Source organism: Calypte anna, chromosome 7 (genome assembly GCF_003957555.1).
Source record: "Calypte anna isolate BGI_N300 chromosome 7, bCalAnn1_v1.p, whole genome shotgun sequence".
Taxonomy (NCBI): domain Eukaryota; kingdom Metazoa; phylum Chordata; class Aves; order Apodiformes; family Trochilidae; genus Calypte; species Calypte anna.
In genome coordinates this window covers 29,263,215-29,289,780 of record NC_044253.1, presented here as the reverse complement: position 1 = coordinate 29,289,780, position 26,566 = coordinate 29,263,215, and the positions used below count along the sequence as shown (strand labels likewise).

General features: G+C 58.3%; 2 protein-coding genes across 4 annotated transcripts; one reads left to right on the top strand and one right to left on the bottom strand.

Annotated features, from left to right (window-relative positions):
* Positions 1-19,813, top strand: COL18A1 (collagen type XVIII alpha 1 chain). Its single transcript, XM_030453935.1, has 42 exons — positions 1-1,626; positions 5,333-5,877; positions 9,172-9,252; positions 9,348-9,407; positions 9,587-9,725; positions 9,829-9,932; positions 10,021-10,047; positions 10,133-10,303; positions 10,388-10,414; positions 10,503-10,565; positions 10,673-10,759; positions 10,913-10,966; positions 11,041-11,190; positions 11,376-11,429; positions 11,630-11,674; positions 12,184-12,324; positions 12,419-12,490; positions 12,605-12,631; positions 12,741-12,785; positions 12,931-12,993; positions 13,293-13,328; positions 13,400-13,489; positions 13,646-13,675; positions 13,792-13,818; positions 14,176-14,238; positions 14,385-14,459; positions 14,555-14,590; positions 14,705-14,758; positions 14,959-15,033; positions 15,238-15,309; positions 15,516-15,558; positions 15,692-15,754; positions 15,989-16,032; positions 16,144-16,266; positions 16,353-16,497; positions 16,616-16,689; positions 16,778-16,906; positions 17,073-17,108; positions 17,421-17,681; positions 17,765-17,962; positions 18,178-18,293; positions 18,389-19,813. Exons 1-42 carry the CDS (start codon positions 108-110, stop codon positions 18,600-18,602), a joined length of 5,478 nt encoding a protein of 1,825 aa, XP_030309795.1. The 5' UTR covers positions 1-107; the 3' UTR covers positions 18,603-19,813.
* Positions 19,592-25,023, bottom strand: SLC19A1 (solute carrier family 19 member 1). 3 transcript variants are annotated; one of them, XM_030453936.1, is made up of 6 exons: positions 24,903-25,023; positions 22,487-22,794; positions 21,025-21,772; positions 20,604-20,796; positions 20,379-20,520; positions 19,592-20,278 (listed from the first exon to the last, which is right to left on the bottom strand). In XM_030453936.1, exons 2-6 carry the CDS (start codon positions 22,658-22,660, stop codon positions 20,087-20,089), a joined length of 1,449 nt encoding a protein of 482 aa, XP_030309796.1. In that variant the 5' UTR covers positions 22,661-22,794; positions 24,903-25,023; the 3' UTR covers positions 19,592-20,086. The 3 variants fall into 3 exon arrangements, with proteins under 3 accessions (XP_030309796.1, XP_030309798.1, XP_030309797.1); XM_030453938.1 differs by lacking the exon at positions 24,903-25,023 and adding an exon at positions 23,742-23,766; XM_030453937.1 differs by lacking the exon at positions 24,903-25,023 and adding an exon at positions 22,865-22,950.
* Positions 25,024-26,566: the final 1,543 nt, after the last annotated feature.

Sequence of the window (26,566 nt, the reverse complement as noted above, 5' to 3'; positions counted from 1 at the left end):
CCTCCGGGAGCCTGGCCGGGGCAAAACTCCTGCCTCTTCCCTCTTTTCCTTCCTCCGGCCTCTCCGTTTCAGTCTCCAAAGCGGCAGGGCTTGTTTTCCCCTTCTTAATGGCTCCACCTCACTTGGAGCTTCTGCTCCTCCTGGCTTCTTGCTTCTCCTCCTCTGAACCGCAGCTCCTGGACTGGATTTGGGGCAGTGAGAAGAGTACGGGAAGCCCAGCAGCACTGAGTGAGGGGACAGCAGCTGCTCCCAGCCCATCCCCAGGAGCATGGGGTGATGAGGTGGTGGGGGACATCACCACCCCACAGCTCCAGGAGCCGGATCCTGGCACAGCAGCACCGGTGGGTGAGGACACGGTGGCTGAAAATACCATCCAGTGGGACAGCAATGCCACCACCATCCAGTGGGACAGCGATGCCACCAGGCTGGTGAAGAGCATGGCACAGCCAAGCATCTCTCCTCCCCGCAGCACGTCACCTGCCCCTGGCCAAGATTCCAACAGCAGCTCCACCAAAGACACACAGCTCCTGGGGACAGGGATCACCAAGAACTTAGAGCTCCCAGGGTCAGGGACCACTGAGGACTCCCAGCTCTTGGGGTCAGGGACCACTGAGGAACCTCAGCTCCTGGGCTCAGGGACCATCAAGGACCCCCAGCTCCTGGGGGTGGTTACCACTGAGGATCTGCAGCTCCCGGGGACATGGACCACTGAGGACCCCCAGCTCCTGGGGATGATGACCACTGAAGACCTGCAGCTCCTGGGGACACGGACCACTGAAGACCCCCAGCTCCTGGGGATGGTGACCACTGAGGACCCGCAGCTCCTGGGGAAGGAGACCACTGAGGACCTGCAGCTTCTGGGGACAGGGACCACCATAGCCATGGCGACACAGGTGTCCTTGCAGAGACCAGCAGGTCCCCGGCCAGGTAGTGCCCCTTTTCCTTTCTCACCAGGTGACAACACCCACAAGCAGGCGGTACCACTTGGGGATCCCACGGCACAACCTCCCCGAAACCACCCTGGAGCATCGCCCACCCCACCGAACCTATGGCACAGCACCCGCCACCGGGGCCTGGCCCTGGCCGGCACAAACAGGACCCCAAGCCTTCCTTTGCCTAACAGGAGGGTGGCTAACGGTGTGGATCCTCCTCTTGCCCGTAACTCTGGTCCTCTGGAGTTTGATTTACTAACCGCCACTACGCGACTCTACGGTAGCAGCAGCGCGGGGCTTGCATCCTTCTTTCCTGGACTGATGCCACCGGCTGGCCAGTGCCTGCCCATCCCGACCCACCTGCCCTTCTGCAGCCTGCTGGGCACCGACCATTTCAGATTCCCCAATTACCTCCGCCACGACAGTGAGGGGGAAATTTGGGCGGCTTTGCATGAGTGGGAGGGGCTGCTTGCATCGCGGTGCCATCGCTACGTGGAGTGGTTCCTCTGCTTGCTGCTGCTCCCCGGGTGTAGTGCCTCTGTCCCCATAACTCCCCCCCCGTGCCAGGGCTTCTGTGAGGCTGTCCGAGACCTCTGTTGGATGCACTTGGCTGGCGGGCGCCTGCCTCTGCCTTGTGATGCTCTCCCCAAGGAGGATGAAGGGTTTTCTTGTGTCTTTATTAATGCTTCTGCAGGTAATGTGACTGGGGCAATGTCCACGTGTTTGTGTGTGTCTCCTCTCCCCAAACTCCCTCAGGTTTTTGGGTGCTGGGGGATGCTGCTGCTTCGTCCCCATGGGATGCTGCTGGGTCCAAAATCTCTTCCCTTCCAGCTTGGCTTGTTCAAACAGGGACCACCGGTGGGTTTTTGCTCCCTCCACAAGGCTGAGCACCAGCATCCCCTCCTTGGGCTGTTTCACCCCTGCTGAAACACAGTGGCCAGGTTAAAAGACAATGTCCCAGTGGCCAGGACAAGAGCTGCTCATCAGGCACATGGTGCTGGCATTCAGGGTGATTTGCAGGTGCTGCAGTGAACGTTGGGGTGTGCATCATGGCAGCAGGGCTGGCAGCTCCCCGTGGGGATGAGAGAAGGACCAAGGCCACCCAACCACAGCAGCATCTGGGGCCATGGTGGTGAAGAGGCTTCATCGTGACCTGCAGCCCTGCCTGCACTCTCCTCTCTCCTGGAGCAGCCCTTTGCCTTGGGGTTAATGTTTTACTTGATGGGTAATGTTTGACCACCCCCTAGCTTGGCAGGCAGGAGAGGTGACTTCACCTCTGGCTTTGTTGTTAGGTGGTTGTGACACTTTAGCGTGTCTGCTGGGGGCTGAGACTTGTCTCTTCAGCAGCAGTGGGAGGAGAGCTGGAGAAAATGCATGTCAGGGTGTCAGAGCAAGAACAGAGTTTGGGATGAAAGCAGGAGCGGGAGCTTGCTGCTCCCTCCAGCTTTGAGCCCCCTGAATGGGACTGTGTTCCCACTGGAATGGGATGAACAGACAGACAGACAAGGCTTGCACACAGGGTCCCCTCAGCATCAAAGCAGCTCTGTTTGCCTGTTGACCCTGGGGCAGGGGATGAGACACCAGGGTCATGGTGTGTGCACCCCATAGAGTGCCTTGAGATGTTTCTGTGTGCCGAGGCAGTCCCCTGCATCCCAGCCAGGATGATGACCTTTCTGGCTTGAGCCAGCCAGGAATGTCATGGCAGAGCAGGAAGGTGGCTTAGAGCCTCTCCGATGGCAACGAGCAAATGTCTGAGTTGCCATCCCCTCAGCCATCTTGTGCCAGCACCCATCCTGTCGGCCATCTCTGGCTCTCTGTGTTCCATGGTGGGTGCTGCCAGTTTGCAGCAGGGAGGAGAGAGTGCAGTGCCAGGGCTCTGAGTGCCCTTTGGAATAATCAGGTATGGCCTAAGGGTTTGGGGTTGAGCAGGGCTTTTGGCATTTGTCAGGGGATCAACTATTTGAGGGGGTCTCCCCTTACCCTCCCCTGCTTCTCGGGCCCCGTCTGGCTTTTCAGCCCTGGTCTCTACTTTGCCTTGTGGGTTGCACAGGGAAAAGATGTGTCCCCATCTGTTTTGGGAAGAGCCGGCATCCAGCTCCCACCCCAGACTCAGGGGTGAGTGGCATGTTTGGAGAGGAGGGATGATCCCAGAGCCTGCTGAACTGCAAAGGGGAGTGTGTTTGAAAATTGCATTGCTGACAAAAGCCTCTTTCATGTTGTCTTCTGTCCCCCCAGGCCCCTGAGGGCAGACAATGCCATGTCTGGCTGCAGAAACTACATCGCTGTTTTTTACACCCATGCAGCCCCCCAGGAGGAAGCTCTGGTTTCCTCTTCCCTTAAAGCTGCTGTGGATTTGGCTGCCTCCAGCCTGAGATAAGCTCCATCCCTGCATCCTGGTGTTCACAGTCAGCTTGGTCACATCCATGTGCTGCAGGGTGGCTGGCATGGCGGGGGATGGGGCATCTTGGAGTGAGCTCGTGGGCTGCCTGAGCATGGGGTGTCTCAAAGGAACAATATCTTCAACTGAAAGAGTTGTCAGGCTCTGGCACAGGCTGACCAGGGAAGTAGTGGAGTCATCATCCCTGAAGGGGTTCAAAAAATGTGGAGATGTGGCACTTCAGGACATGGTTTAGTTGGCATGGTGGTGTTGGGTTGCTGGTTGGACTTGATGATGTCAGAGTTCTTTTCCAACCTGAATGATTCTGTTATTCTAAGGGTGGGTCCCAGGCTGGACCCTGCTGAAGGTCTGAGGGAGCCCTGCTCACTCACCCCCTCATTTGTGTAGGACTGCACACACCTAGATGTGAAAAGGTGATGGACTCCAGGATTCAGCAGTTCCTGCAGCTGGAGAGGCAGAGGGGCTCTCCAGCCCTGAGTCCTTGCCCTCTGAGTTGGATGGAGATGCCCCATCTGCCCAGTCCCAGTGCAGGGCAGATGACAGGGTTAGGGCTAGTGCAAGAGTGGGTTGGAAGTTCCCTCCCAGCTGGGTGCTCAGTTTTGGGGTGCCAGACTTGGGAGAGACTGGGAGCAGGGTGGCATTGAGTTGGTTCAGAGCAGCAGGCTCAGGAGGGAAGCAATGGGTCTGGGGGTTGGCAGAGAGAAAACTTACCCCAAACTCTAATGGGTGGCATGTCTAACATCTCCTCTGCCTGGGTCCTGTTACGGGGCTGGCACTGGGGTTCAGCAGTGGGGGGAGGATGGAGGTGTTCCACACACACGAGTACCCCCAGACTTTGGAAGCGTCACCCTGGTTTTCATCTCCTCCCACTATTCCAAGAGACATGTCCAGGCTGAGCTGATTTTTTTTTTTTCCTTTTTTTCTTTTTTCCTATTTATTTATTTTAATTTTTAAAGAGCTCTGCAGGACAATGCCTGGCTTTAGAGCAGGATGGAGATCCCAGGCTGGCTCACCTCTGATTCCTCCCACCATTGCTCAGCTGAAATGGATGCTCAGCTCAGGGATGGAATTGGGGACATTGGATTATCTCAGCTTCTGCTGAGCTTAGGATGGGGCCAAAATCAGCAGTGAGCATCTGCTCTTGGTGTGAAGCCCTCCGCTGTTTTGGAACTGGGTGGTTGGGTTTCCTCACTCACGGGAATCACAGGGTTAAAAAGCACCCGCCGAGTTGGCACCAGCCCCGAGCAGTTGACATAGGAGAGGAGGAATCCAGCGCCCGGTGTGTGGGCGATGAGGATGTGCCTGCTGCCAAAACAACAGGAGCTGGCTTACAGAGAGCCAGCTCGCCTCGGCCAGATGTTCAGCTGTGTTGGGTAGGAGAGACCGTCCCAGCAGAACTTCCCCCTGCGCCTGGAGACAAAGGAGTGAGGAAAAGGGATGAGCTCTAAATTGAGATCATCTGGGAAGCTGATGGGGTGCATCAGCTCAAGTCCTGTTCCCAGGGTGTTGCGAGGGGATGGTTCTGATTTAGTCCCAGCTGGGGTGACCCTGTGAGCTTGTCCCAGGATGACATGAGGGGTCACCGTGACCCCAGAGCACAGGGTACAGATGGAACACACTTCCCCACGGCTCTGTGGTTGTTGAGCATCCTGGTGCTCCAGCAGTATCCCCCACTGCCTGCATGGGCATGTTGCTGCCGTGGGTAAAAACCTTTTGGGTTTATCCCATCTTAAGGATGTCCCAGCTGCCGTTGGAGGCCCAGGAGCAGGGAATGGTTTTCATTTTGGGAAGCACATCTGGGAGCAGCTCAAGGAGTACTGCTGCCTTGGCCAACCCTCAGCCTGAAGGAAAATCTAGAGCACTGGGGATGGTGAGCAGAGGGAGCTACTGAAGAGCAGCATTCAGGGAGGCATAGCCCGTGGTGTGTCCCCAGAGTGCCTTGCTGAGAGGAACCATCTTCGGCAGGCCAGTTGTGACTGTCCCCTTTCTCTTCCTCTTGCAGAGAACCTGAGCACTGAGGTCAGCCTGCTGGAGCTGATTGGAGACCCCCCGCCAGAGGAGATCCTCAAGATTTATGGCCCTGACAACAACCCTGGCTATGTCTTCGGCCCCAATGCCAACACAGGCCAGGTGGCCCGGTACCACCTGCCAAGCCCTTTCTACCGGGACTTTTCCCTCCTGTTCCACATCCAGCCCACCACCCCCCGGGCCGGGGTGCTCTTTGCTGTCACGGACTCCTCTCAGAGCATCATCTATGTGGGTGTCAAGCTCTCGGAGCTGCGGGCGGGCAAGCAGAGGATCATCTTCTACTACACAGAGCCAGGCTCCCCGAGCTCATACGCAGCAGCCACCTTCACCGTGCCCACCTTGCTCAACCAGTGGACACGCTTTGCCATCAGCGTGGAGGAGGATGAAGTCGTGCTCTACCTGGACTGTGAGGAGCACGAGCGAGTCAGATTCGAGCGCTCCCCGGACGAGATGGAGCTGCAAGAGGGCTCTGGGCTCTTTGTTGCTCAGGCTGGAGGGGCCGACCCAGATAAATACCAGGTAAGGCCTCAGGTTTCCCCCAGGAGTATCCTCAGGAAGCCTGAGTGAGGCTTGGAGGGATGTGACACCATCCTGTGCTTGTTGAACCAACCTCTTTGCTGAGAAGGCAAACCAGTGGGCATACTCTGTGTGTGTCCCTGCAGAAAGAGACACATGAGGAAGGGGAAAAGGTGGCTTGAGATGCTACCAATGCTAGTATTTTAGAATCACAGATTCATAGAACAGTTTGCTTTAGAAGGTACTGTAAAGATCATGTTTCAATGCCCCTGCCACAGGAAGGGACATCTCCCACCAGACGAGGTTGCTCCATACCCCATCCAACCTGGTCTTGAACACTTGCTGGGATGGGGAAGTCACAACTTCTGTGGGCAACTTGTGCCAAGTTCTCACTAAAGCAAAGTTCTCAAAGTGGGCTGACAGGAGCAGATGGGGTTGTGCAACAGCAGTCACTGTTTCCTGTACCTTTTCCAGCAAACTCTCAGAGTCTCTTCCAATCTTCCCATTGTTAAAAATACACAACTCCATTGGTAGAGGAGCTGGTTTGCCTGGAAAATATCTCTTGTAGCTGGAAAAAATGCTTAGGGTGGAGCATATCTTTGTTGGCTGAAGCTGGGCAGTATCTGCAGGAAGACTTTGGAGAGCAAGGAGAGAAGGTGATAGCTCAGCCCATGATTTGAGTGTGACATGTTCTAGATAAGGATTATGGAACGTGTGAGGAAAATGTGCAGCTGACATGGAAATGCTGTGCTTGAGGAGAAGAAAGCTGAGGATTGCACCATCAGTTTTCTCCTGGCTTGAGTGTGATTTGCCCAGAAACAGAGGCTCTGCTGAGGGGAGCGATGCTGTTCCCAGGGAGTTTTGCAAAGCACTTTTCTGAGCTTAAACATCATCTTGCCTAATGAGCAGCAGTACTGCAGTCCCAGTTGAATGGCTTCAGGCAGGGAAAGCTCCCCCAGGAAGGGATTAATGATTGATGGGCTAGGGACCGGTTTGCACTGGGATTTGTGCTGGGCTGTTGAGGTCTCAAGAGCAACTTTTTGCTCTTGAAGGGCCATTTTTTGCTCTTGAATTGCTGGGAGCACCAAGTCATGGCTGTGGAGCAACACCTCTCCCCAGCTGGAAAGGCTTTGGCACCATTTGGAGGCACCATTTGGAGGGCAAAGCAGCAGCCCAGAGCAGAGGAAAGGATTTTCTGCCTTTCTAGCAGGTGATGTTCCTCAGCTTGCCAACCACCTGATCCCACCACCCGCCCCCAGTTTTCCCAGAGGGAATAGATGGCCATGGAGAGAAAGAGGCTGGATGAGAGAGGAGTGAGGGGCGTGGGGTTGGATGTCTCCTTGGCATCTGACTTCCTCGTGGTGTTCCCACCACTGAGCAGCCCTTTCTGGCTTTCTTTGGAACTAACAGGGGCATCGAGCCGATTAAAACCTGGCCCTGGGTCAAGCCGCAAGATGAGCTGTTTGCGGGCAGCTGGAAGGCTGGTGGTGGGATCTCGGCTGGCATCTGGGCTTCTCCCAGATTTTTTTGTGTCAATGGCATGAAAGCTGGAGGGTCAAAACCTGCAGGTCGCACAGAAGCTCCTGGAAGAGCAGGTCCCAAGGGAATTACTGTGAATGGGGTCTCAGCTGGGGGTAGGCAGGAGGGTTGGGTTGCTGCTGGATGCATGGCAAGACCCATGGTACTGGGCAAAAGGGCCCTTAAAACCATCCCTTGTGGGGATGCCTTGGGTCAGGGCTGGAACTGGATTGTTTCTCATGCCTCTGGCAAGCCTCAGAGGCAGGAAGGTCCCAGGGCCAGGAAGGCTGGGCTGGAATGTTGCACTTATTAAAGCCTGAGCTTGCTGCTGGTGCTCAGTGGAGAGGAGGATGTCTCTGGATGGCCACCAGAGTGAGCAGGTGATGGAGGTCACAAGCCACCTGGGAGGCATTTGCATAGGGAAAGGATTTATATCTCTCTCTATATTATATATAAACACAATATTTTTATAGTGTATTATATTTATCATCTCATAAATACCATGTATTTATAGTATACCCTAGTCGGCATAATATATAATAATAATATATTCAAATTATAATGTCCTAGCCAGGCTGGCTGAACTGCTAGTGCCCTTGATTCTTGTTTTCTTAAACCCCTTGTGTTTCTGGAGTGCAGCTCCCTTTCCTGGATGTGGGGCACTGTGCTTTCAAGCGAGCCCAAATATTATTTTAGGTGTCTTACCAGGAAGATAGACTCACGGTGGGAGGTATCTGCCCTCTCCAAGCTCACTCCCCAGCATGGTTTCCAGCACCTCCCCACCGGGATCAGAGGGATGCTCAGCATCCAATCCCTGCAGCATCCTGTCCCATGTCCCATCACAGCAGAAAGGACCTGGATTGGGCTCTGAAATGCTCCAGGTGACTCGACTTGCCAGGGGATCCTTTTAGCCACACAACTTCCCTAGACAATACAGGAATACTTATTTCCTGGGAAGTGCAGGTAGCTGCTATGGGGCTTTGTCTGGAGAAGGCATCCTTAAGAAGGATTTTGGGTCAGTTTATTGGATAAAGAAGTGGATTGGATATGCATAGTGCTTGCAAAACCCAAATCAGTGGTAAGGAAGTGCAGATTAGCCTAAGCAATACAAAGCTGGAGCTACAGTGGTGGACTGCGACCAGCCTTGGGGAGGAGAGGCCATCTGTGTCTGGGGAGCATTCTGGGGACTGGGAATGAAGAGCATGGCCAAAATGTTGCTGTCTGGATGGGCTGATTGCAGCCACCACCTCTTTTCAGCCCTGCCAGTGCTGGAGCCAACACAGGGCTTTTCCTGTGTCTCACTGAGCCACGCTGGCAGTGGCAAGGTTGGGACCTCTGTGCTGACAGGGATGCTTGGATGGAAATCAGTCTCCATGCCAGGAAAATGAGCCTGATGGACATGGGGCACTCGGGAACCCTGGGTATATGGCAGGTCATGTCATAATACCATCCTTAGATTGGATATTAGATGATCAGACATTGGAACAGGCTACCCAGGACAATGGTGGAGTCACCATTCCTGAAGGTGTTCAAAAAACGTGTGGATGTGGCACTTCAGGGCATAGTTTAGTTGGCGTGGTGTTGTTAGGCTGCAGGTTGGGCTGGATGATCTTAGATGTCTTTTCCAACCTTAGCAATTCTATAATTCTATATGTGCTACAATTCTGTCCTTGGCACACATCCACCCTTGACTCACGTCTGCCTGTGGCACATGCCCATCCGTGACACGTGTCCACCCATGGCACCGTCCATCCGTGGCAGCCTGTGGTTTCCTTCCAGGGGGTGATTGCTGATTTGAAGCTGCGAGGGGACCCGCGGGCAGCTGAGCGTCAGTGTGAGGAGGAGGAGGATGACCCAGAGGTGAGTGCTGGTGGCCTGGCTGAGGCAGGGGGCTGTAGGGGCTGCTGTCCCCTGCCCCCAGCTCACCTCTTGCCCCTTCTCCCCGGCAAACACAGGTCTCGGGAGACTTCGGCAGTGGGACTGAAGGGGTCCATGTACCCCCAGGGAAAGGCGTGGTGAGTTGGCATTCATGGGATGTTGTAGGACACCAAGATTTTAGGGATGAGGAGGGCTGGGTGCCCCTCAGCCCCTGGCTGAGGTCCCTAAGATGCTCAGTGGGATCCCGGTGCCTGTCCCTTTTGAGAAGGCACCAGGAAGTGAATGGTGCCAGGGTGTCTCCTCATTGTTGGCACAGGGTGTCCCTGGGCTGGTGGATGCTGTCCCGGTCACCTCTCCCCCCGTGGCAGCAGGGGGAGGCCCAAAGAGCAGTGGAGGTTCTCCACAGCAAGCTGAGAGGACCAGAGCAGAGGGGACACTGCAGGTCTCCATGGGAGGTAATTCCAGCATCCCCTTCCTCACCATGCTGGCCTGTCCTAGGATACACTGGGAAGGCTGGATGTCCCTGAGCACAACCAGGTCCCTTTTCCCTTCCTGCAGGCACTGGCCCCAAAGGTGAAAAGGGGGAGAAGGGTGAGCCTGGCCTGAAAGGGGACTCAGGGACAGGCAGCATCACAGGGACAGGCAGTGTCAAGGGTGAAAAGGTGGGTGAGTGTGGGAATCCCAGGGGCTTGAAGGTGCCACCAATGTGTCCGCATTTGACACCTGCTCCTCTTTGTTTCTGTCCCACAGGGGGAGAAAGGAGAACTGGGTGTTAAGGTGAGCATCACCAGAGGAGCTGGGGCAAAGCCACCTGAGCTGCAGCCCCTGTGGGCATACTACCCATCCCTGCTTCCCCCCCCAGGGCAGTGCTGGCTTTGGCTACCCTGGCTCCAAAGGCCAGAAAGGGGAGCCAGGTGACCCTGGCCTCCCAGGGACCCTCTTGCGGCATGCTGATGGCTCGGTGGTGGAGCAGGTCACTGGGCCCCCGGGGCCACCAGGGAAAGATGGAGACCCCGGCAGGGATGGAGAGCCTGTGAGTCAAGCTTCCCACTCCTTAGGGATCCCCTGTCCCCCACTCCTGCCCCCATGCTGACCTTTACCTCTCTGCCACCCCCAGGGTGATCCCGGCGAGGATGGCAAACCTGTAAGTGGGGTGAGGTGGGGTGGTGGGGTGATGGATGCCTGCTGCCCCCTTGTCTTGCCACCTGCTGATCCCCTACCCTCCTTTGCAGGGTGATATGGGGCCCCAGGGATTCCCTGGGACACCAGGAGAGCCTGGGCAGAAGGGGGAGAAGGTGAGTGCCAGTGGCAGGGTTGGGGAACAGCACATGTTGCTGCCCCCTCCTTCCTCCTGCTGTCAGCTGGGCTGCACTCCCAACCCACCCTCTCTCCTCTGTTCCAGGGTGAGCCAGGTGTGGGGCCAAGGGGACCCCCTGGACCACCTGGTCCCCCTGGACCACCAGGACCCTCATCCAAGCATGACAAGTTGGTGGGTGCCCCCTGGGATACAAGGCTTTGTGGGAGGGAGGGGAGCAGGGAGGAGCAGGATGCTGCTGCCAGCTCCTGGGGAATATTTCTGTGCCACTGAGCATCCCAACCCTGTCCGTGTGTCCCTGACATTGCACTCGTGCTTCTCTCATAGACCTTCATTGACATGGAGGGCTCTGGCTTTGGTGGAGACTCTGAGAGCCTGCGGGTGAGTGCAGATCCCCCCTCACCAGCAGGGAACCAGGGGACATGCTCAGCTGTCATCCCCTCCTACTCTTCTAGGGTCCACGGGGGCCACCTGGTCCTCCAGGGCCACCTGGCGTTCCTGGTTTGCCAGGGGAACCGGGACGATTTGGGATGAACCACACAGACCTTCTGGGACCACCAGGGCCGCCAGGCAAGGACGGGCCCAATGGGCCCCCGGGGCCAGTGGTAGGTGTTTGGGATGACATGGGGACCCATCCCAGGGCCACCACAGGTGCTGGGGCTGTAACAGCTTCCAGTGGTGGTGGGCTCAGTGCCCATCAGCCCCTCGGGGTGGTGGGCTCAGTGCCCATCAGCCCCTCGGGGTTTCCCTGTGCTGGAGTCAGCTCCAGGGTCTCTTGCATTGTCCTCAGGGTCCTCCTGGAAGAGATGGGACAGTGGGGCAGCCAGGACCCAAAGGAGAGCGGGTGAGTGTCCGTGGTCATCTGGGAGTATGTCACGGGTCCCCCATGGGGCAGCTGGCATCCCCATGGTGGGCTGCAGCAGCTGCCCCTTTGGTCCCCTGACACATCTCTGGGAGGTCTCAGCTCCCTCCATCCCTGGCCTAGAGAGCATCAATCTGCTCCTGGAGCAAGGCAGTTTCTTCACACCTTCTTTTCCTCCCCAGGGTGATGTGGGAGACCTTGGCCTCCCTGGTGCACCAGGACCCAAGGTACTGTGTCTGTGGTGGGTTTTTTGGGGTGGAGGGTGGGAGTCCCTTATCAATGGTAGCTTGGAGGCAATGCCACGAGTGGGGGTGCCCATGTCTTAGTCCTGGAGCTAGGAGGGAGGTGCTAATATTTCGGTTCTTTCCAGAGCAGAGCAGTGCCACAGCTCGGGGAGTGTGGAACATGCAAAACCAGCAAAAAATAATCACGTTTATGGTTCTAGATGAGCCTCTGGTGGCAAATGTGGATATTGCATGGGGAGTTGGGGCTGTCCAAGGACAGCTAGGACAGAGGATGCCTGAGCTGGGCAGTGCCACTTCCCGCAAAGCCCCTCTGCCCCAGAGACAGGGGAGCATCTGTGCCAGAGTGTGTGCCAGAGGGGATGAGCTGTTTCCCACTTTTCAGGCTTCAGGCAGGGACCAGGGACATTGCCACCTCATTCCCCTCCCCCCTTTTTTTTTTCCTTTTCTTTTTCTTGTAATTTTTTGGTTTTTTTTTCTTGTCCCCTTTGCAGGGCAGCAAAGGAGAAATGGGACCAACAGGACCCCCAGGAGAAACAGGGTTAGCTGGCCTTCCAGGACCCATGGGACCCCGAGGGCCACCAGGCCCTCCCGGCCCCCCAGGACCACCAGGGCCAGGCTATGAGGCTGGATTTGTAAGTGCTCTCACCTCAGTGACAGGGGCTGGAAGGTGGGATGGGCTGGAGTGAGGACAAACATGGCTCAGCCCCTTCTTCTCCCACTTCCCAGGGTGACATGGAGGGCTCGGGGCTGCCCTTCTCTGCCAGCTCCCCTGGACCACGTGGACCTGAAGGACCACAGGTAGCTCTGCTCCTGCCCTTCCCTCCCCTCCATCCTGGGCTCCCCAGGGCATTCCTTGCCATTGTGTGCCCTGCTATCACCCCACTCTTATGGCTACCTTCTTGTTGCTTGCAGGGGGTGCCAGGACTGCCGGGAATGAAGGTGAGGAGCTCATTCAACCTCTTCCCCCCGTTTTGCTGGTTCCATCTATGCAGGATGCTCCTGGGCAGCCTGCAGAGATGCTCCTGCTCTGACACTTCTTTCCTTGCAGGGGGAGGTTGGCATCCCCGGGCAACCTGGCATGCTAGGACCAAAGGTAGGAGCTCTGGGAGATTGGAATGGGCTGGGTGCCAACCTCTGAGGTTTGCAGGGCACTGAGCAGGACCCCTGAACTCTCCAGCATGGGGCTGTTGGGGGGATGCTCCCTCCTGCATCTCACCCTTTCCCACCCGTCCTGGCAGGGGGATGCTGGTGTTCCTGGTGTGGATGGCCGCCCTGGCCTGGAGGGCTTCCCTGGACCACAGGTAGGAGCATCAAGCCCCCCTTACCCAAATTCCCTCCCTTACTCCAAACAGGGCACTCCTGGGTGCTCCAAGACCACTTGCAGTAGTTCCATACTCAGCAGCCAAAATCCAACATTCCCCTGGTGCCATGATTGTTCCCTCACTCTGGGACCAAAGTCACTGCATGCTGGAGTGCCCACACTGGGTGGCCTGGGAGGGGGTGGCTGGGGGACCCTGCAGGGAAGGTTTGTTTGAGAACCAGGGTCTGGCCATGAGTGATGCCAAGTGGGATGCTCACCCCTGTGTGCTTCTCCTTCCAGGGACCCAAAGGTGACAGAGGCAGCCCTGGTGAGAAGGTAGGTGCCACCAGGCTGGGGATGAGGACCAGCCAGTGGTGGCCCTGAGGCTGATAGCTTGTGTCTTCCAGGGTGAGCGAGGTCAAGATGGAGTGGGGCTGCCAGGCCCCCCTGGTCCACCTGGTCCCCCTGGGCAGGTCATTGCTGTCTCCAGTGAAGATGTGAGTGATGTTTCCTGGCTCCAGTGCAGCTGGGGGAGCTAAAATTCAGGGGCAGGGAAGGGGTCTGTGAAGAGGGATTGAGGCAGATGTCTGCTGGATTTCTGACTTCAACAGAGCAAAGATCAGGGTGAAAATCCTGTTTTATCTTTTTTCTAGAAGTCTTTGGTGGCTTTGCCCGGTCCAGAGGTAGGTGCCCCTGTGCCATCTGTGCCCAACCCTTGTCAGTACTGTGAGAGCACTTGGTTTCTTGGAAAGAGGGAGTTTGAGTTTGCTCTTACAAGCATCTCTGTTTCTCTCCACAGGGCAGACCAGGTCACGCTGGCTTCCCGGTAAGTTGGTGGCAGGGCTGGAGACCACAGGGCTGGCCCTGGTGAAAGCTCTGGGTACTCTTTGATGGAGCCTGTTCTTGCCATTCTGCCATACTTTGTTACAGCAATGCCATGGTGGTGGTGATGAAGGGGGGGTTTGGGAGGGCTGATGGGTCAGGGCTGAAACCTGTAGGGTCTGGTGGTTTGGGGCCCCCTCCCCTGAAGTATTGAAGGCCAAATTGGATGGGGCTTGGAGAAACCTGGTCTAGTGGAAGGAGACGCTGTCCCGGGTAGAGGGGTGGAACTAGATGAGCTTTAAGGCCCCTTTCAACCCATTCTGTGATGTCTATTTCACTGGCTCTGTGTTTATCCCTGCAGGGCCCAGTGGGACCAAAAGGAGACCGGGGATCATCAGGTCCCCAGGGGGCCCCAGGGTTGAAGGTAACTCCTCTGGGATACCTCTGCTGCATGGGGTGCTCACACTCCTGGTCCTTCACCTTGCCTGTGTCCTGGTAGGGGATGCCAGCCCCATGGTGGGAGGGAGCCTGGTCCCTCCATCTTCCCTTGTGCCTCCTTCTCTCTTCCAGGGGGAGAAGGGGGAGCCTGGTGTCATTATCAGCCCCGATGGGACTGTGGTCACTGCGATGGTGAAAGGAGAAAAGGTGGGTGTGCTGTGGCAACAGAGGGCGTGTCCCTATGGAAGGGGCACTGGGTGGGTGGTCCTGGTGGTGATGGCTTTTCCTTCTCTTGTCTGCAGGGGGAGCCAGGGCTGCGGGGACCAACGGGACCCTCGGTAAGTCACTGTCACCATCGTATCCCATGGAAAGAGACAGGGCTGATCCAGGCAGAGGCAGAGTAGGGGTGTCCCCCTCTAACCACCCCCTTCCTCATCTTCTCGCCCTTCCAGGGTCCCCAAGGACGAGCAGGGATGAAGGGAGAGATCGGCTTTCCGGGCAGACCCGTAAGACCCGCTCCCGGTTTGTTTGTCCCTTCAACCATCACCTCCTCTGCTGCATCCCCCCCACCCCTTTCACACCCCAAACCCCATCATGTCCCTGTGGTGCTGAGGGGTGGGGGGTGGTGCCAGAGGTGATGCTGGGCTGTCACCCTGGAGCTGGTGGGGAGATGGGGATGAGGCTCATCGGCACCGCTGACCCGCAGGGACGTCCAGGCATGAATGGACTGAAGGGTGAGAAGGGTGACCCTGCAGATGTCAGCAGCCTGCTGGCCTTGCGGGTGAGTGCTGCTGTGTCCCCCCAGGGCTACTGACCCAGCAGAGGGGGCGACACACACTGAGGGGCTCCTGGAGAACCTGTATCCCTTTGGCAAATGGTGCACACCTCCCTCTCCCAGGGACCAAGTGCTCCCCATGGTCCCACTGTGTTGTGTGTCCCCACCCCAGCTTTGCAGGACCCTGACACATGTTCTCCCCCCCTGCAGGGTCCCCCGGGACCCCCAGGTCCCCCAGGCCCCCCCGGACCACCTGGCGGCATAGTCTACGACAACAGCAATGTGAGTAACACCATGGTCACTTACATGTGAGGGGGAGCTGGGGGGAACTAGGTCCCCCCAGTACCCCCCCACCCAGATGGAAGGGATTAGGGGACACTCTGGTGGCATCATGGCCACCAGGGCTGCCACATGGGGCTGCCCTCACCCAGGTGAGGGTCCACAAGGGTGCTGCTGGCTCTGCAGCCACTTCCTTTGCATCCCTGCAGGCCTTCAGTGACTCCAGCCATCCTGCACTGTCAGCTTTTCCTGGTAAGGGGGTGTCTTTCTGCAGCCCCCTCAAGGGGGGAGATGTTCACAGAGTGGGGAGGTACCCCCTTTCCCTTTAAAGCTGGGGCTGCGATGCTGCAGTGCTGACCTGGCATCTCTTGGCTGCTTCCCACAGGTTTTCCCCAGTTTCCAGGACAAAAGGGAGAGAAAGGTGATGTTGGACCACCAGGACCCCCAGGTGGGTGACCTCTCCCCAGGGGCAGGGGGTGGTCTGTGCCCACCACAGCTCTCCTCTCCCCTCCTCTCCCCTCCTCTCCCCTCCTCTCCCCTCCTCTCCCCTCCTCTCCCCTCCTCTCCCCTCCTCTCCCCTCCTCTCCCCTCCTCTCCCCTCCTCTCCCTTCCCCTCCCCTCCCCTCCTCTCCCCTCCTCTCCCCTCCTCTCCCCTCCCCTCCTCTCATCTCCCTCTCCACAGGCCACTTCTCCTATGACCCGAGTCACTTCGGTGCCAACCTGCGGGTAAGCCCTTTGCCCACCCCCTGTGTCTCACTCAGAGGGATGGCACCCAGCACAGTTTGGGGTACCAGGGGGGTCCCTGGCCTCACCCTCTGAAACCCTGCCATCCCACAGGGTGGCAAGGGGGACCCAGGTCCCAAGGGTGAGAAGGGTGAGCCGGGCAGCACACCGCTCTACGGTCCCAGTGTCACCGGGATGCCGGGGCCTCCGGGGCCCCAGGGCTACCCTGGGCTGCCGGTGAGTACCCCACAGCACAGGGGTGGTGGTGGAGGGGGGACATGGCTGGGTGCTTTGCTCCAAGGATGCTCTCTCTCCCTGCCTAGGGTCCCAAGGGGGACAGTATCGTTGGGCCACCTGGGCCTCCCGGACCTCAGGGGCCGCCTGGTATCGGATATGAGGGGCGACAGGGACCCCCCGGGCCTCCTGGGCCCCCCGGTCCACCCTCCTTCCCAGGTCCTCACAGACCAGGTGAGTACCTGTGTCCCCCACATCTCTCCCTGAAATCCCCACATCCCTCCACCCCACCACTGCACCTCCCCCGTGCCCCATGCTGCAGCTCTCTCTATCTCCCCCTTCTTCTGCCCAGCTATCAGCATCCCTGGCCCTCCCGGGCCACCAGGACCCCCCGGACCACCAGGCACAAGTGGGACATCCTTAGGGGTGAGTTGGGACTTTGGGCAGGGTGTGTATGTGTGTCACCTATGGGCTGGCTGGCTGAACGCTGAACCCCTGCCGGGTGTCCCCGCAGCTTCGTGCCCTGCCCACCTACCAGGCCATGCTGAGCGCCGCGCACGACCTACCCGAGGGTGCCCTCATCTTCCTCACCGACCGGCAAGAGCTCTACATCCGCCTGCGGGGGGGCTTCCGAAGGGTTCTGGTGAGTGGGGGGGACAGGAGGGAGGACAGCCCAACTTGAGTTGCAGGTGGCATCACCCTGGGATTTTAGTGGCAACTTCTGGGGATGCTCGGGTGTCTCCCCTCAACCCTTGCATGAGGAAGAGGAGAAGGGGGTTGCTGGGATCTGATGTGCCATGTCCTTGCAGCTGGAGGAGCATAACCTGATCCCCAGCTCAGCTCTGGTGAGTGTCCTTTTGCCCGTGCCCATCCTTATCTCCTGTCCCCATCTCCAACCATCCCCATGCCCAGCTGTCCCTGTCCCCATCCCTGTCTCCGTCCCCATCCCCGTGCCCGTCCCCGTCTCCATGCCCGTCCCCATCTCCGTCCCCGCCCCCCTCCCTGCCCCCCTCCCTGTCCCCATCTCTGTCCCCATCTCCATCTCTGTCTCCATCTTCATTCAAGTCCCCATCTCCATCCCTGTCACCATCTCCAACCACCTCCATCCCTGCCTGGGGTAGCACCAACCCTCAGCCTGTATCTCTCTCCCTCCCCAGGACAATGAGGTGTACGATAAGCCCCCCAGTGTGCACTATGCTGGGCCTCAACCTCATGGACCCCTGCACCCCCTCCGCAACCACGGTCCCCCACCCACTGCCCGACCCTGGCGTGGGGACGAGGTGGTGGCTAACCAGCAACGCCTGCCTGAGCAACCCCTGCTCCACCACCAGCACGAGCTTCTCAACAGCTACTACATCCACCGCCGGCCAGACCCAGCCCCTGTGGCTGCCCACGTGCACCAGGACTTCCAGCCTGCCGTGAGTGCAGTCTGCTGGCTGAAGGGAGGTGAGGGTGGTAGCCAGAGCCGTGTCCCTCAAGCCTTCTTGTTCCCTCTTGGCAGCTTCACCTGGTGGCCCTGAATGCCCCACTGAGTGGTGGGATGCGTGGCATCCGGGGCGCCGATTTCCAGTGCTTCCAGCAAGCCCGGCAGGTGGGGCTGGCCGGCACCTTCCGTGCTTTCCTCTCCTCCCGCCTGCAGGACCTCTACAGCATTGTCCGCAGGGCCGACCGTGCCACCGTGCCCATCGTCAACCTCCGGGTATGTGTGTCTGTCTGAGTGTCCCCTTCCTGACACCCCAGGAGCTCCTAGGGATAAGGAGCTTCCCCAAACCCCCACCCATCTGCATGCCAGTGACCACAGAGCATCCCCTCCTGGGGATATTTCTGATGCTGTGGGGGTGCAGGCAGGACTGACTGCCCCCATTCCCCTGTTCTTTTAACCCTCTCCCCCCTATTTTCCCACCCCACCTCCAGGATGAAGTGCTCTTCAGTAACTGGGAAGCCCTTTTCACGGGCAGTGGGGCCCCGCTGCGAGCTGGCGCCCGCCTCCTCTCCTTCGACGGCCGGGATGTCCTGCGGGATGCGAACTGGTGAGTGGTGGGGATCAAGGGGAGATGGGGTCCAGATCATGGTGATGGGGGGGTGGGCAGTGGCAGCCCCCCCCTCCCACCTTCCTCCTTTGAAGGCCACAGAAGAGCATCTGGCACGGCTCAGATGCCAAGGGCCGGCGCTTGCCTGAGAGCTACTGCGAGACATGGAGGACAGAGGAGCGGGCTGCCATGGGCCAGTCTTCCTCGCTGGGCACTGGCAAGCTGCTGGAGCAGGTGGCCAGCAGCTGCCAGCATGCCTTCATTGTCCTCTGCATCGAGAACAGCTTCATGACTGCCGCCAAAAAGTGACACCCCACACCACTCCCCTCCTCATCCCCATCTCCTGGGTGTAGCCCCCCATGCCTCCCCAGGGAGGGTCAGGCCAGCCTGCACCCTGGTACCTCCGTGGTCCTCAGCATCTCCATCACCTGCCCTCTCCCTGCAGGGTCGTTTCTCTGCCCGAAGACCTGAAGCCAAAGAGTGTATGAATTGCCCTGGTGGTCCCTGCCCTGGGGTGTCAGGGGCTGGCATCCCACCTGGGGCAGGGCAGTCGGGGAGGGGGGGCTGGCTGCCTTCCTCTTTCCTCCTCCTCCTCCACTCCTCTTCTAACCCCTAATATTTAATCACTTGACTGCTCGGATGCTGTTTTCTGGGTTGGGTGGGCAGGAGGATGCTCAGCAGGGTGATTTCAGCACTGGTGTGCCCTCTCCCAGAAAGCTTCTGGAGGGTGGGGCATGCTCTGCCTTCCTCCAGCCCTGCACTGTCCTCATCGGGAGGTCAGGGACTGGACCTAAATCCCTGTTGCTGGGGCCACAGGGGCTTCTCCAGCTGAAACCCCAGCATCCCACCCGAGCAAGAGACCGTCCCATGGCAGTGCTGGGGATGGCACCTCCGTCCTCCCCAGGTAAGGTCTATCCCAACCAGTCATTCATCATAATCACCGCCTCCAAATCCTCCCCCAGGCAGCAGCTCAAAAGCCTCGGAGGAGGGGGAGGTCTGGTGTTCCCCCCCCATCCCTTCTGCACACCTTTGTGCCACTCTTCTATGCCTACCACCCTGGTCAGCGTGGGGACCAGGGCAATGGGGTGCCCTTGGCATATGTTTACAAGCGTGTGCATGTTGAGCATGCGTGGTACCAAGGGCAGGCACCACCATCGTGTGTCCCCTCCCTGTGCCACCTTTGCTGTGCCCTAAGGGCCGAGGCACAGCAAAGCTGGTTGGAATTGGTGTGGGCAAATCCAAGGTGCTAAAAAAAAATAAATAACAAAACAACCCAACAAAACAGAAAAAAAGAAAAATTTGTTACGAGCTTTTTATTATTGTATGGAAATTATTACCATAAAAGCTGTGCGAGTCACACGGTCTCTTATTTCTTACAGTCTACTGTATTTTGTGTAATTAATGCAATTTAAAGCCTGTGGATCTTTATTTTTTTTTTGTTGATTGTGTCCTATAAACCATTTTTTTCTAAAGGCACTGAATAAAGAAACGTTATCCTCTTGTAGCCTGGTTTCATGCAGTGATGACGGAGTCAGTGGCTGGGAGAGCACCCGGACCCCATCTTTGTCCCTGCATGGTACCCAGCGGTGGCAGCCGTGGGCATCCTGCCCCTGCTCTGCTGGGGAAGGGGAGGGGGCACAGCCCTTGACCCCATGGAGCACAAAGCGGTTCCCAAGGGGTGTGTCCTCAACAGGCTGGTGCTGAGGACTGCTGGTGAGATAGGAGATCAAGAGCACGGTGATGGTGACACTTATGGAGCTGAGACTCGGTCAGGGTGGTGGCAGTGGTGGCACTCAGGTTCGCCCGGTGCCTGCCTCTGGGCTCTTCTCCTGCACTGGCCCCTCGGCAGGGAGCTGGCACGGCTCCTTAGCCAGGGCCAGCTCTGCTGGCTGCTTGCGGATCCGGCTGTGCCGAATGCCCACGCCAACAGCTGCCAGCAGGTAGACCACTGCCAGCAGCGTGAAGTAGCCAAAATAGATGTAAAACTGCAAGAGGTAGGAAGAGAGTGATGCATGCATCCCCTCCCCCCGCTTCACCCTACACCATTAGGGGACCACCTCCATCCTAGGTGCTCCCCATCCCTACCTGAGGATGTATGGACAAACCCAAGCCCCTCTTGTCAGCCACAATGATGGTGATGATGGTCTTCAGCACAGTGGAGAAGAAGGTGTTGACCCCAAATATAAGAGCACAGAGCTCTTTGGAGAGGGAGGTAGCAATCTGGAAACTGGTAAAGAGGGGGAGACCAGTGAGCACCCAGTGCTAGCCCAGCTGCCAGGGTCGGAGCGGGTCCCCAGGGCTACCACGCACATGGCGATGGGCACCAGGAACTGGTAGGAACCACGGAAGAGGACGTAGGCAGCATAGCACACCCAGATGTTGCTTGTGGTATTCATAAGCAGAAGCAGCCCTGCCTGGAAAGCTGTCACCATCCCAATCACCAGCTCTGACCACAGGGTCCAGCGAATCTTCACGTAGCCAGCAGCAAAGGAGGCGACAGCCCCTGGGGAGGGAATGATTGATGCTATGAGCACCTCACCAGCATGGGACCACCTGGTGTCCCTCAGCTTAGTGATGCTCCACTCATCTGGTGATGCTCACCTACCTCATCACCACTGCCAAACCACCCCTGCATCCCCCAAAATGCCGAAAGGACCACTGTTCCCAAAGGACGCACTGGTATGGGGGCATCCCCCCCAGTTCCTGGTGTCCCCAGCCCAGGTAAGCATACCCAGCAGCGTGGAGGCAGCATCCACCCCTCCGTTGTACACCCGGCGGTTGTCTGTAGTGGGGTAGATCTCGTTCCAGAGGATCTGCACGTAGTAGAGCATCAGGTAGTAACCAGCTGAGTTGAAGACCCACCACAAGGACCAGAGCCGGAGCTGGGGTTGCCGGGCCAACGCTCCCACCTCCCGCAGCATACGGCACAGCACTGCGTCCTGCCAGCCCCGTGGCCCCCCACCACTGTCCCCTCCAGCCATCTTGTCCAGCTCGGTGGGCACAGCCTCACCGCCAGCTCCCTCAGACCGGTTAAAGAAGAGGCTGCGCCGAGGCCGCTCGAGGAAGAGGGTGAGGAGGAGGCCAAAGGTGACAAAGCCCAACGAGACGTAGTTGAGGGTGAGGAAGGGGACACTGCCCAAGGTGACACAGAGCTGGCCCAGAACCGAGCTGGTGAAGACTCCCAGGAGGACAGCAGAGCGGGAGTAGCTGGCCATGCGCTGGTAGCGGGATGGGGTGACAAGGGAGAAGATGTAGGAGGAGTAGGCAATGCGGGCGGCCATGGTGACACCGTAGAAGAACTCCATCAGCTGCATGGCCAGGATGGAGGTGCCAAACACCAGCAGCAACCAGATGGAGATATGGCTCAGGCTCTGCAGCACCAGCACTGGTTTGTAGCGCAGGTAGTCCGTCAGAAGGAAGATGGGCACCAGCACAGCCATGTAGGAGTAGGTCAGCACTGGTGTGATCACGTTGGTCACCTGCCATGCGTACAAGGAGGGGCTGAGAACTGGACATGTCTCCGAGGGATGCTCCCAGCTTGAGGGAGTGTGGTTTGGTGGACACCAGCTGCTGACCCCCGTGGCAGCACCTCTTTGTGGAGGAATGTGACCCGTGCTGCACTCAGCTGGGGGCCTGGCTGAGCCTCGGCTCCCTCCTGTGCTGGGAACACAGTGTTCCCACGGACATGGCAGCCAGCCGGGACTGGAGCCAGCATCCCCTTGGTTGCGGGACAGCATGTGGCCCCTCCTCATCTAACCCATTGCTGTGAGCAGCCTGGCAGTGCCCAGCCCTATACCCCCCCACTGTGCATTGGACCAGCGTGAGACAGTCTCTCCAGTGGGATGGGATAGAGCTCCTCCCAACCCAGCATCCCCCTACCATCCCACCAGGGGGACAGGGGTCAGCCATCACGCCCCCCCCCCTCTCCAACCAATTTCCAGCCCACATATGAGCTCTTACACTAGGGAAAGCTGAGCACGGGACAGAGGGGACAGAGCAACCTCACAGCCCCACAGGGCAGGGACATGCCGTTGGCTGGACACACACCACCTTCTGCCCCCACCCCAAAACAGCCACATATGACCACATTCCTCCATACCCCAGGATGGTGAAGAGGGTCCACCCAGACCCAGAGTGGTGACCATGGCCAAAATGGGACACTGGCAGAGGAACACAGGCTGCCTGTGGCTCACCTCTGCCTGCGTGAACTTCTTCTCAGGCCCCAGGAGATAGGGGGTGATGAAGCTTTCCCCTGGCCGGATCTGTGTCATGAAGCCGTAGAAGCAGAGGTAAAAGACCTGTAGTTTCCAGCGCTGGTCTGGTGTTGCCTCTGATGTTGCTTTTTTGACATCCTCATCCTTGGGCATGGCTCCGCCGGCTCTGCAGCAGGACTGTGGTGTTATCCTGGGGACCGTCTCCTAGACAGGCTTTGCAGGGCCAGGCAGCCCCTCGCTGGCCACAGCCACTCTATGATGCATCAAAAGCCACGTCCCTGCAGTTTCTGGGGAAAAAGCAGTATTTGGCACGGGCTCAAATTCCTCCATAATCGCAAGGCAAATAAATACCACTACCTTCTCCCCAGGAGATGTTCTCACAAGAAGGAAAGCAGCCGTGCGTCTCGCTGTGCAAAAGCGCTGGGGGGTGGGGAGGGCCTTTTGGGGCAGTATTTGTAAACTCCGTGTAAAAAAAAACTGGATAAATGAAGCACCTGGCTCTGCAGCAGGGCGTCCTTCATTTTCCCCCCCTTTGAAGAGCCAGTGGGGTTTCAATCCCCTCCCTGAAACGAAGCTTTTCTCCCTGCCCAGCCTCTCCCCCACAGACCCATGACAGAGGGATGCAGGCCCTCCACTCTGCTGGGGAGGGAGATGGCAGCCAGGGAGAGTTAATGTGCACACCAGGCACGGGGGGGCCACCTGTGTTATACATTAGCTGGGCAGTTGGCAGGACTTTAGCCCAGCTCCAGGCAAGCAACTGCCCCTCAGCTCTGCCCTGGTGGGACATGATGCACAGGCAGCATCGCCCAGCTTAGGGAGAATGCAAAATACCACCAGGTTCATGGGCTGGAGGGGGATTAAATGCTCAAATCCTCAGATTTGGCTGCAGGAAAGCTGGCAGCGCCAGGGAGGCCTGATTACTGGTCACAGGATGAAGGAATGGAAGAGAGAAGGCCTGGTCCAGGAGTCTTCCACTCCCACAACAAGTCACCAACAGTGCTTTTTGAGTCATAAAAATCTACCTAAACCAATCCATGCCCTGGGAACAAGGTCTAGAAACCTGATTATCCAGCTAATTGCAGAACAACTAATCATGGTCATTAAAAAAGTAAGTCCACAGTCCCAGTCTGTGCCACTCCCTCCCCCTGCTGCCATCCCACGTGGCAAGACTGGGCGGCTCACCCCTCAAGAGCAATGGAAAGGAGGGTGCCCATTCACCCCACTGAGGACTCACCAGTCCAGTGGCATCCCCACAGAATTTTGGCACCAAAGTATCTCCAAAATACGTGTGTCCTAGCCAGGGCCAGCACCAGCCTGGGCAGTGGATGGAGCACTGCAGCCCCCCCCTCTGCTGTGACGGGATGGGCAAGGAGCAAGGAGCAGAGGGTAAGCCCCCCCCACCCCTTCCAACCCCCCCCGAATGCCTGCCCCAGCATCACGCCACGTGTACCTGCACGGGGCCTCTGCCAGCCCCAGCTGCCTGGACTATGCCCCATTGCCCACTTGTCCCCCAGCCAGTCTGTAGATAGATGTGAGTGACTGTCACCTTCAGCAGCACCCAACGTGTGTCCTAGGACCCCCACGGGCTGTTTTCCACCTTCTGCTCCAAACCCACTTGGGAAGCAGATGCTCCCCGTTTTCTTTCATGTCCCATCTGGGATAGCTGAAACTGCTCATCTCTGGCCCACGGGAAACCATCTGCCATAGACCTGAGGGATGGGGTCATTCCCCATCGTCCTGGGGCCACCAGTTCCTAACTCCTAGCACGTGTGTCCCCATAGGATGCTCCCAGTCTGGTGCAGGCCAGGAAGGAGCAAAGCGCAGGCGGTTATCACCGTGTGAACCTGGCTATCCCCAGGTTACCACAGTGTGACCTTGACGAGGGTTTGAGGTCACTCGATACCGTTGTCAATCCACGGCCACCACGGGAGATGTGGAGGGCCAAGCCACCCACGGGGCCACAACCACCACAGTGTGGAGGGGACAGTCCCGGGGACATTGGGGGGGATGCTCTCCCCCCAGCCATGTGTCACTGACACAGCAGTGACACCACCAAAGCACGAGGCGTTTTGTGGGGAGCCACCGAGCAGGCAGGGAATAGGGGTGCGCAGGAAGGGGAGCCCCCAGGGCACCTTCCCCAAAACAGGGGAAGCCCCCCCAAAATACACCCTCGCCAACCGTGCGGAGACTTCTCTGCCTCCCCCCACACCCAGCACTCCTTCAGGTGCTGGGGGGGGGGTTGGGGTGCACGTGGTAGAGGAAGATGATGCGGGGGTTGCTGCGCGGCAGAAGCTCACTCCGAGGCACGGGGACACTCCCCACCCCCCGGCATTCCAGAGACCCCAGGCACCCCAGAACCGAGGGCACCCCCGCAACCCCGCAGCCCGGGCCGTACCTGGGGGGCGGCGGTGGGCATGGGGCCGGGGGGCCGCGCCCGCTTGGGCGCAGCTGGGGGGCCCGGGACTCCCCAGGACCCCGCAGCTGCCGGAGCCGGATCCGCAGCAAAAGCTGGAGGAGGAGCAGGAGGATGCGGGGACCCTCGGGAAATGTAGTCGTGACCCACGTGCGGGGAGGCGGAGGGACTACAAGCCCCACAGTGCAGCGAGCAGAAGGAAGGGGAGGAGGAGGCAGAGGAAAAGGAAGAGCTCGGCCACCGCCGGCAGCCTAGACTTGTGTTTGAGACAGGGAACAGTCCCCACCCACCCGCCCCGCAAATATCGCTTCTGTGTCCTGCACACCCAGCCCACACGGCGGGACATCCCCCTCGTCTCCGGCTCCTCCCAGCTGGGCTGAGCTCCCTGCCCATCTACTGTCACCTCTGGGCTGCTGGGCCCCCATTCCGCCGTACTGGCTCGGCAGCACCCCCGGGGATATCCTGTGCGCCACGCCCCTGTCCCCCGGTGATTTAACGCCACTTATGCCCCAGCCCTGCTGCCCGGAGCTGCCTGGGTTTATTTCTGACCCCATTATTTTACCAGAGGGGAGGGAAGGTCCGCATCCCAAAGGGTCCTGGTATTGCTAATTCCCACATCCCCCACCCTGTCTTGGAGCAAAATTGCTGAAGCCCCTATTTCCCCGGCACAGCCCTGCAGCAGCCCCCAGGATATGCTTGTGTGGGAGTGACCCAAATATCATGACAAGGGAGGGCTGCACCGCTCCCGGAGGTAAGAGCATCCTTAGATGCAGCCTAAGCAGAGGTGGAGCCCCTCGAGTATGATGACCCCCTCTCTGGGGAGATGACGCATCTTCTGAGAGCGTCTTTCCCTCTCCCCCCTACCTCCCTCTCTCCCAGAACTTACCCAGCCAGAAGCAAACACGACCTGACAGGGCTCGGCTACTCCGCTGAAATATTTATGTGTTCCTGCCTGCAAGTGCAGCAGTGGGATCCCAGATGTCCAGGGATCATCACACAAACACCTTGGCCCAGGTCCAGCAGCTGCACCCCAGCCTGTGGTCTTCCCACCCATGGGCCTCCCATACCAGTGAGCCCCCCAACACCCATGTGAAGGTGCTTGCTGCCAAACCACTGCCTTGGGGGCTAGGCCAGCATTTATTCCACTTGGCTTTTTCTCCTCCTTTTTTCAGCCAAACAGAGCCAAGGTGTGTTATTTAGGTGGGGGACTTCCCAGGTCCTTTCTTCAATGATGCTACGTTTGCTCCCTGAAGCAGTTTTCTCTTTGTAGAAGAAACTAGGACGCCAGGACAGCCTTGGCACTTCAGAAGGAGCCAGCTTGTGTGTCCCCCTTATCCTGAGGAAGATGGCACGACCACAGCAGACATGTCTGCAGGCTCCCCATGCCCAACAGGTACGGGCAGGGGCAGAGCCCGTAGTTGGGACCTGTCTCTCCATCCTCTGATTGCCAGGATGGTGGAAGGGTTGAGTCACTTCCTTGCATGCAATGGGACCTGAATGCAGAAGCACCTCAGGGCATGGGTACGGGGTGATGCTGTGCACTTAGTAGCCTGGTGGGACCTTAATGACCCTAAGCAATGTCACCTGAGACCCTCACCCACCCACCCACACCCTTGGCAAAGTCATGCTGCTACCAGGTGCAGCCA

Bases quoted from the DNA above. Each gene is read 5' to 3' on its own strand.
- COL18A1 (XM_030453935.1), top strand. From the start codon at position 108: ATGGCTCCACCTCACTTGGAGCTTCTGCTCCTCCTGGCTTCTTGCTTC. The intron at 14,759-14,958 runs GTAAGACCCGCT...GCTGACCCGCAG, and splicing joins TCGGCTTTCCGGGCAGACCC to GGACGTCCAGGCATGAATGG. The intron at 18,294-18,388 runs GTGAGTGGTGGG...CCTCCTTTGAAG, and splicing joins GTCCTGCGGGATGCGAACTG to GCCACAGAAGAGCATCTGGC.
- SLC19A1 (XM_030453936.1), bottom strand. From the start codon at position 22,660: ATGCCCAAGGATGAGGATGTCAAAAAAGCAACATCAGAGGCAACACCA. The intron at 20,797-21,024 runs GTATGCTTACCT...TTCCCTCCCCAG, and splicing joins TGCTGCCTCCACGCTGCTGG to GGGCTGTCGCCTCCTTTGCT. The intron at 20,279-20,378 runs GTAGGGATGGGG...TACCTCTTGCAG, and splicing joins GTTTGTCCATACATCCTCAG to TTTTACATCTATTTTGGCTA.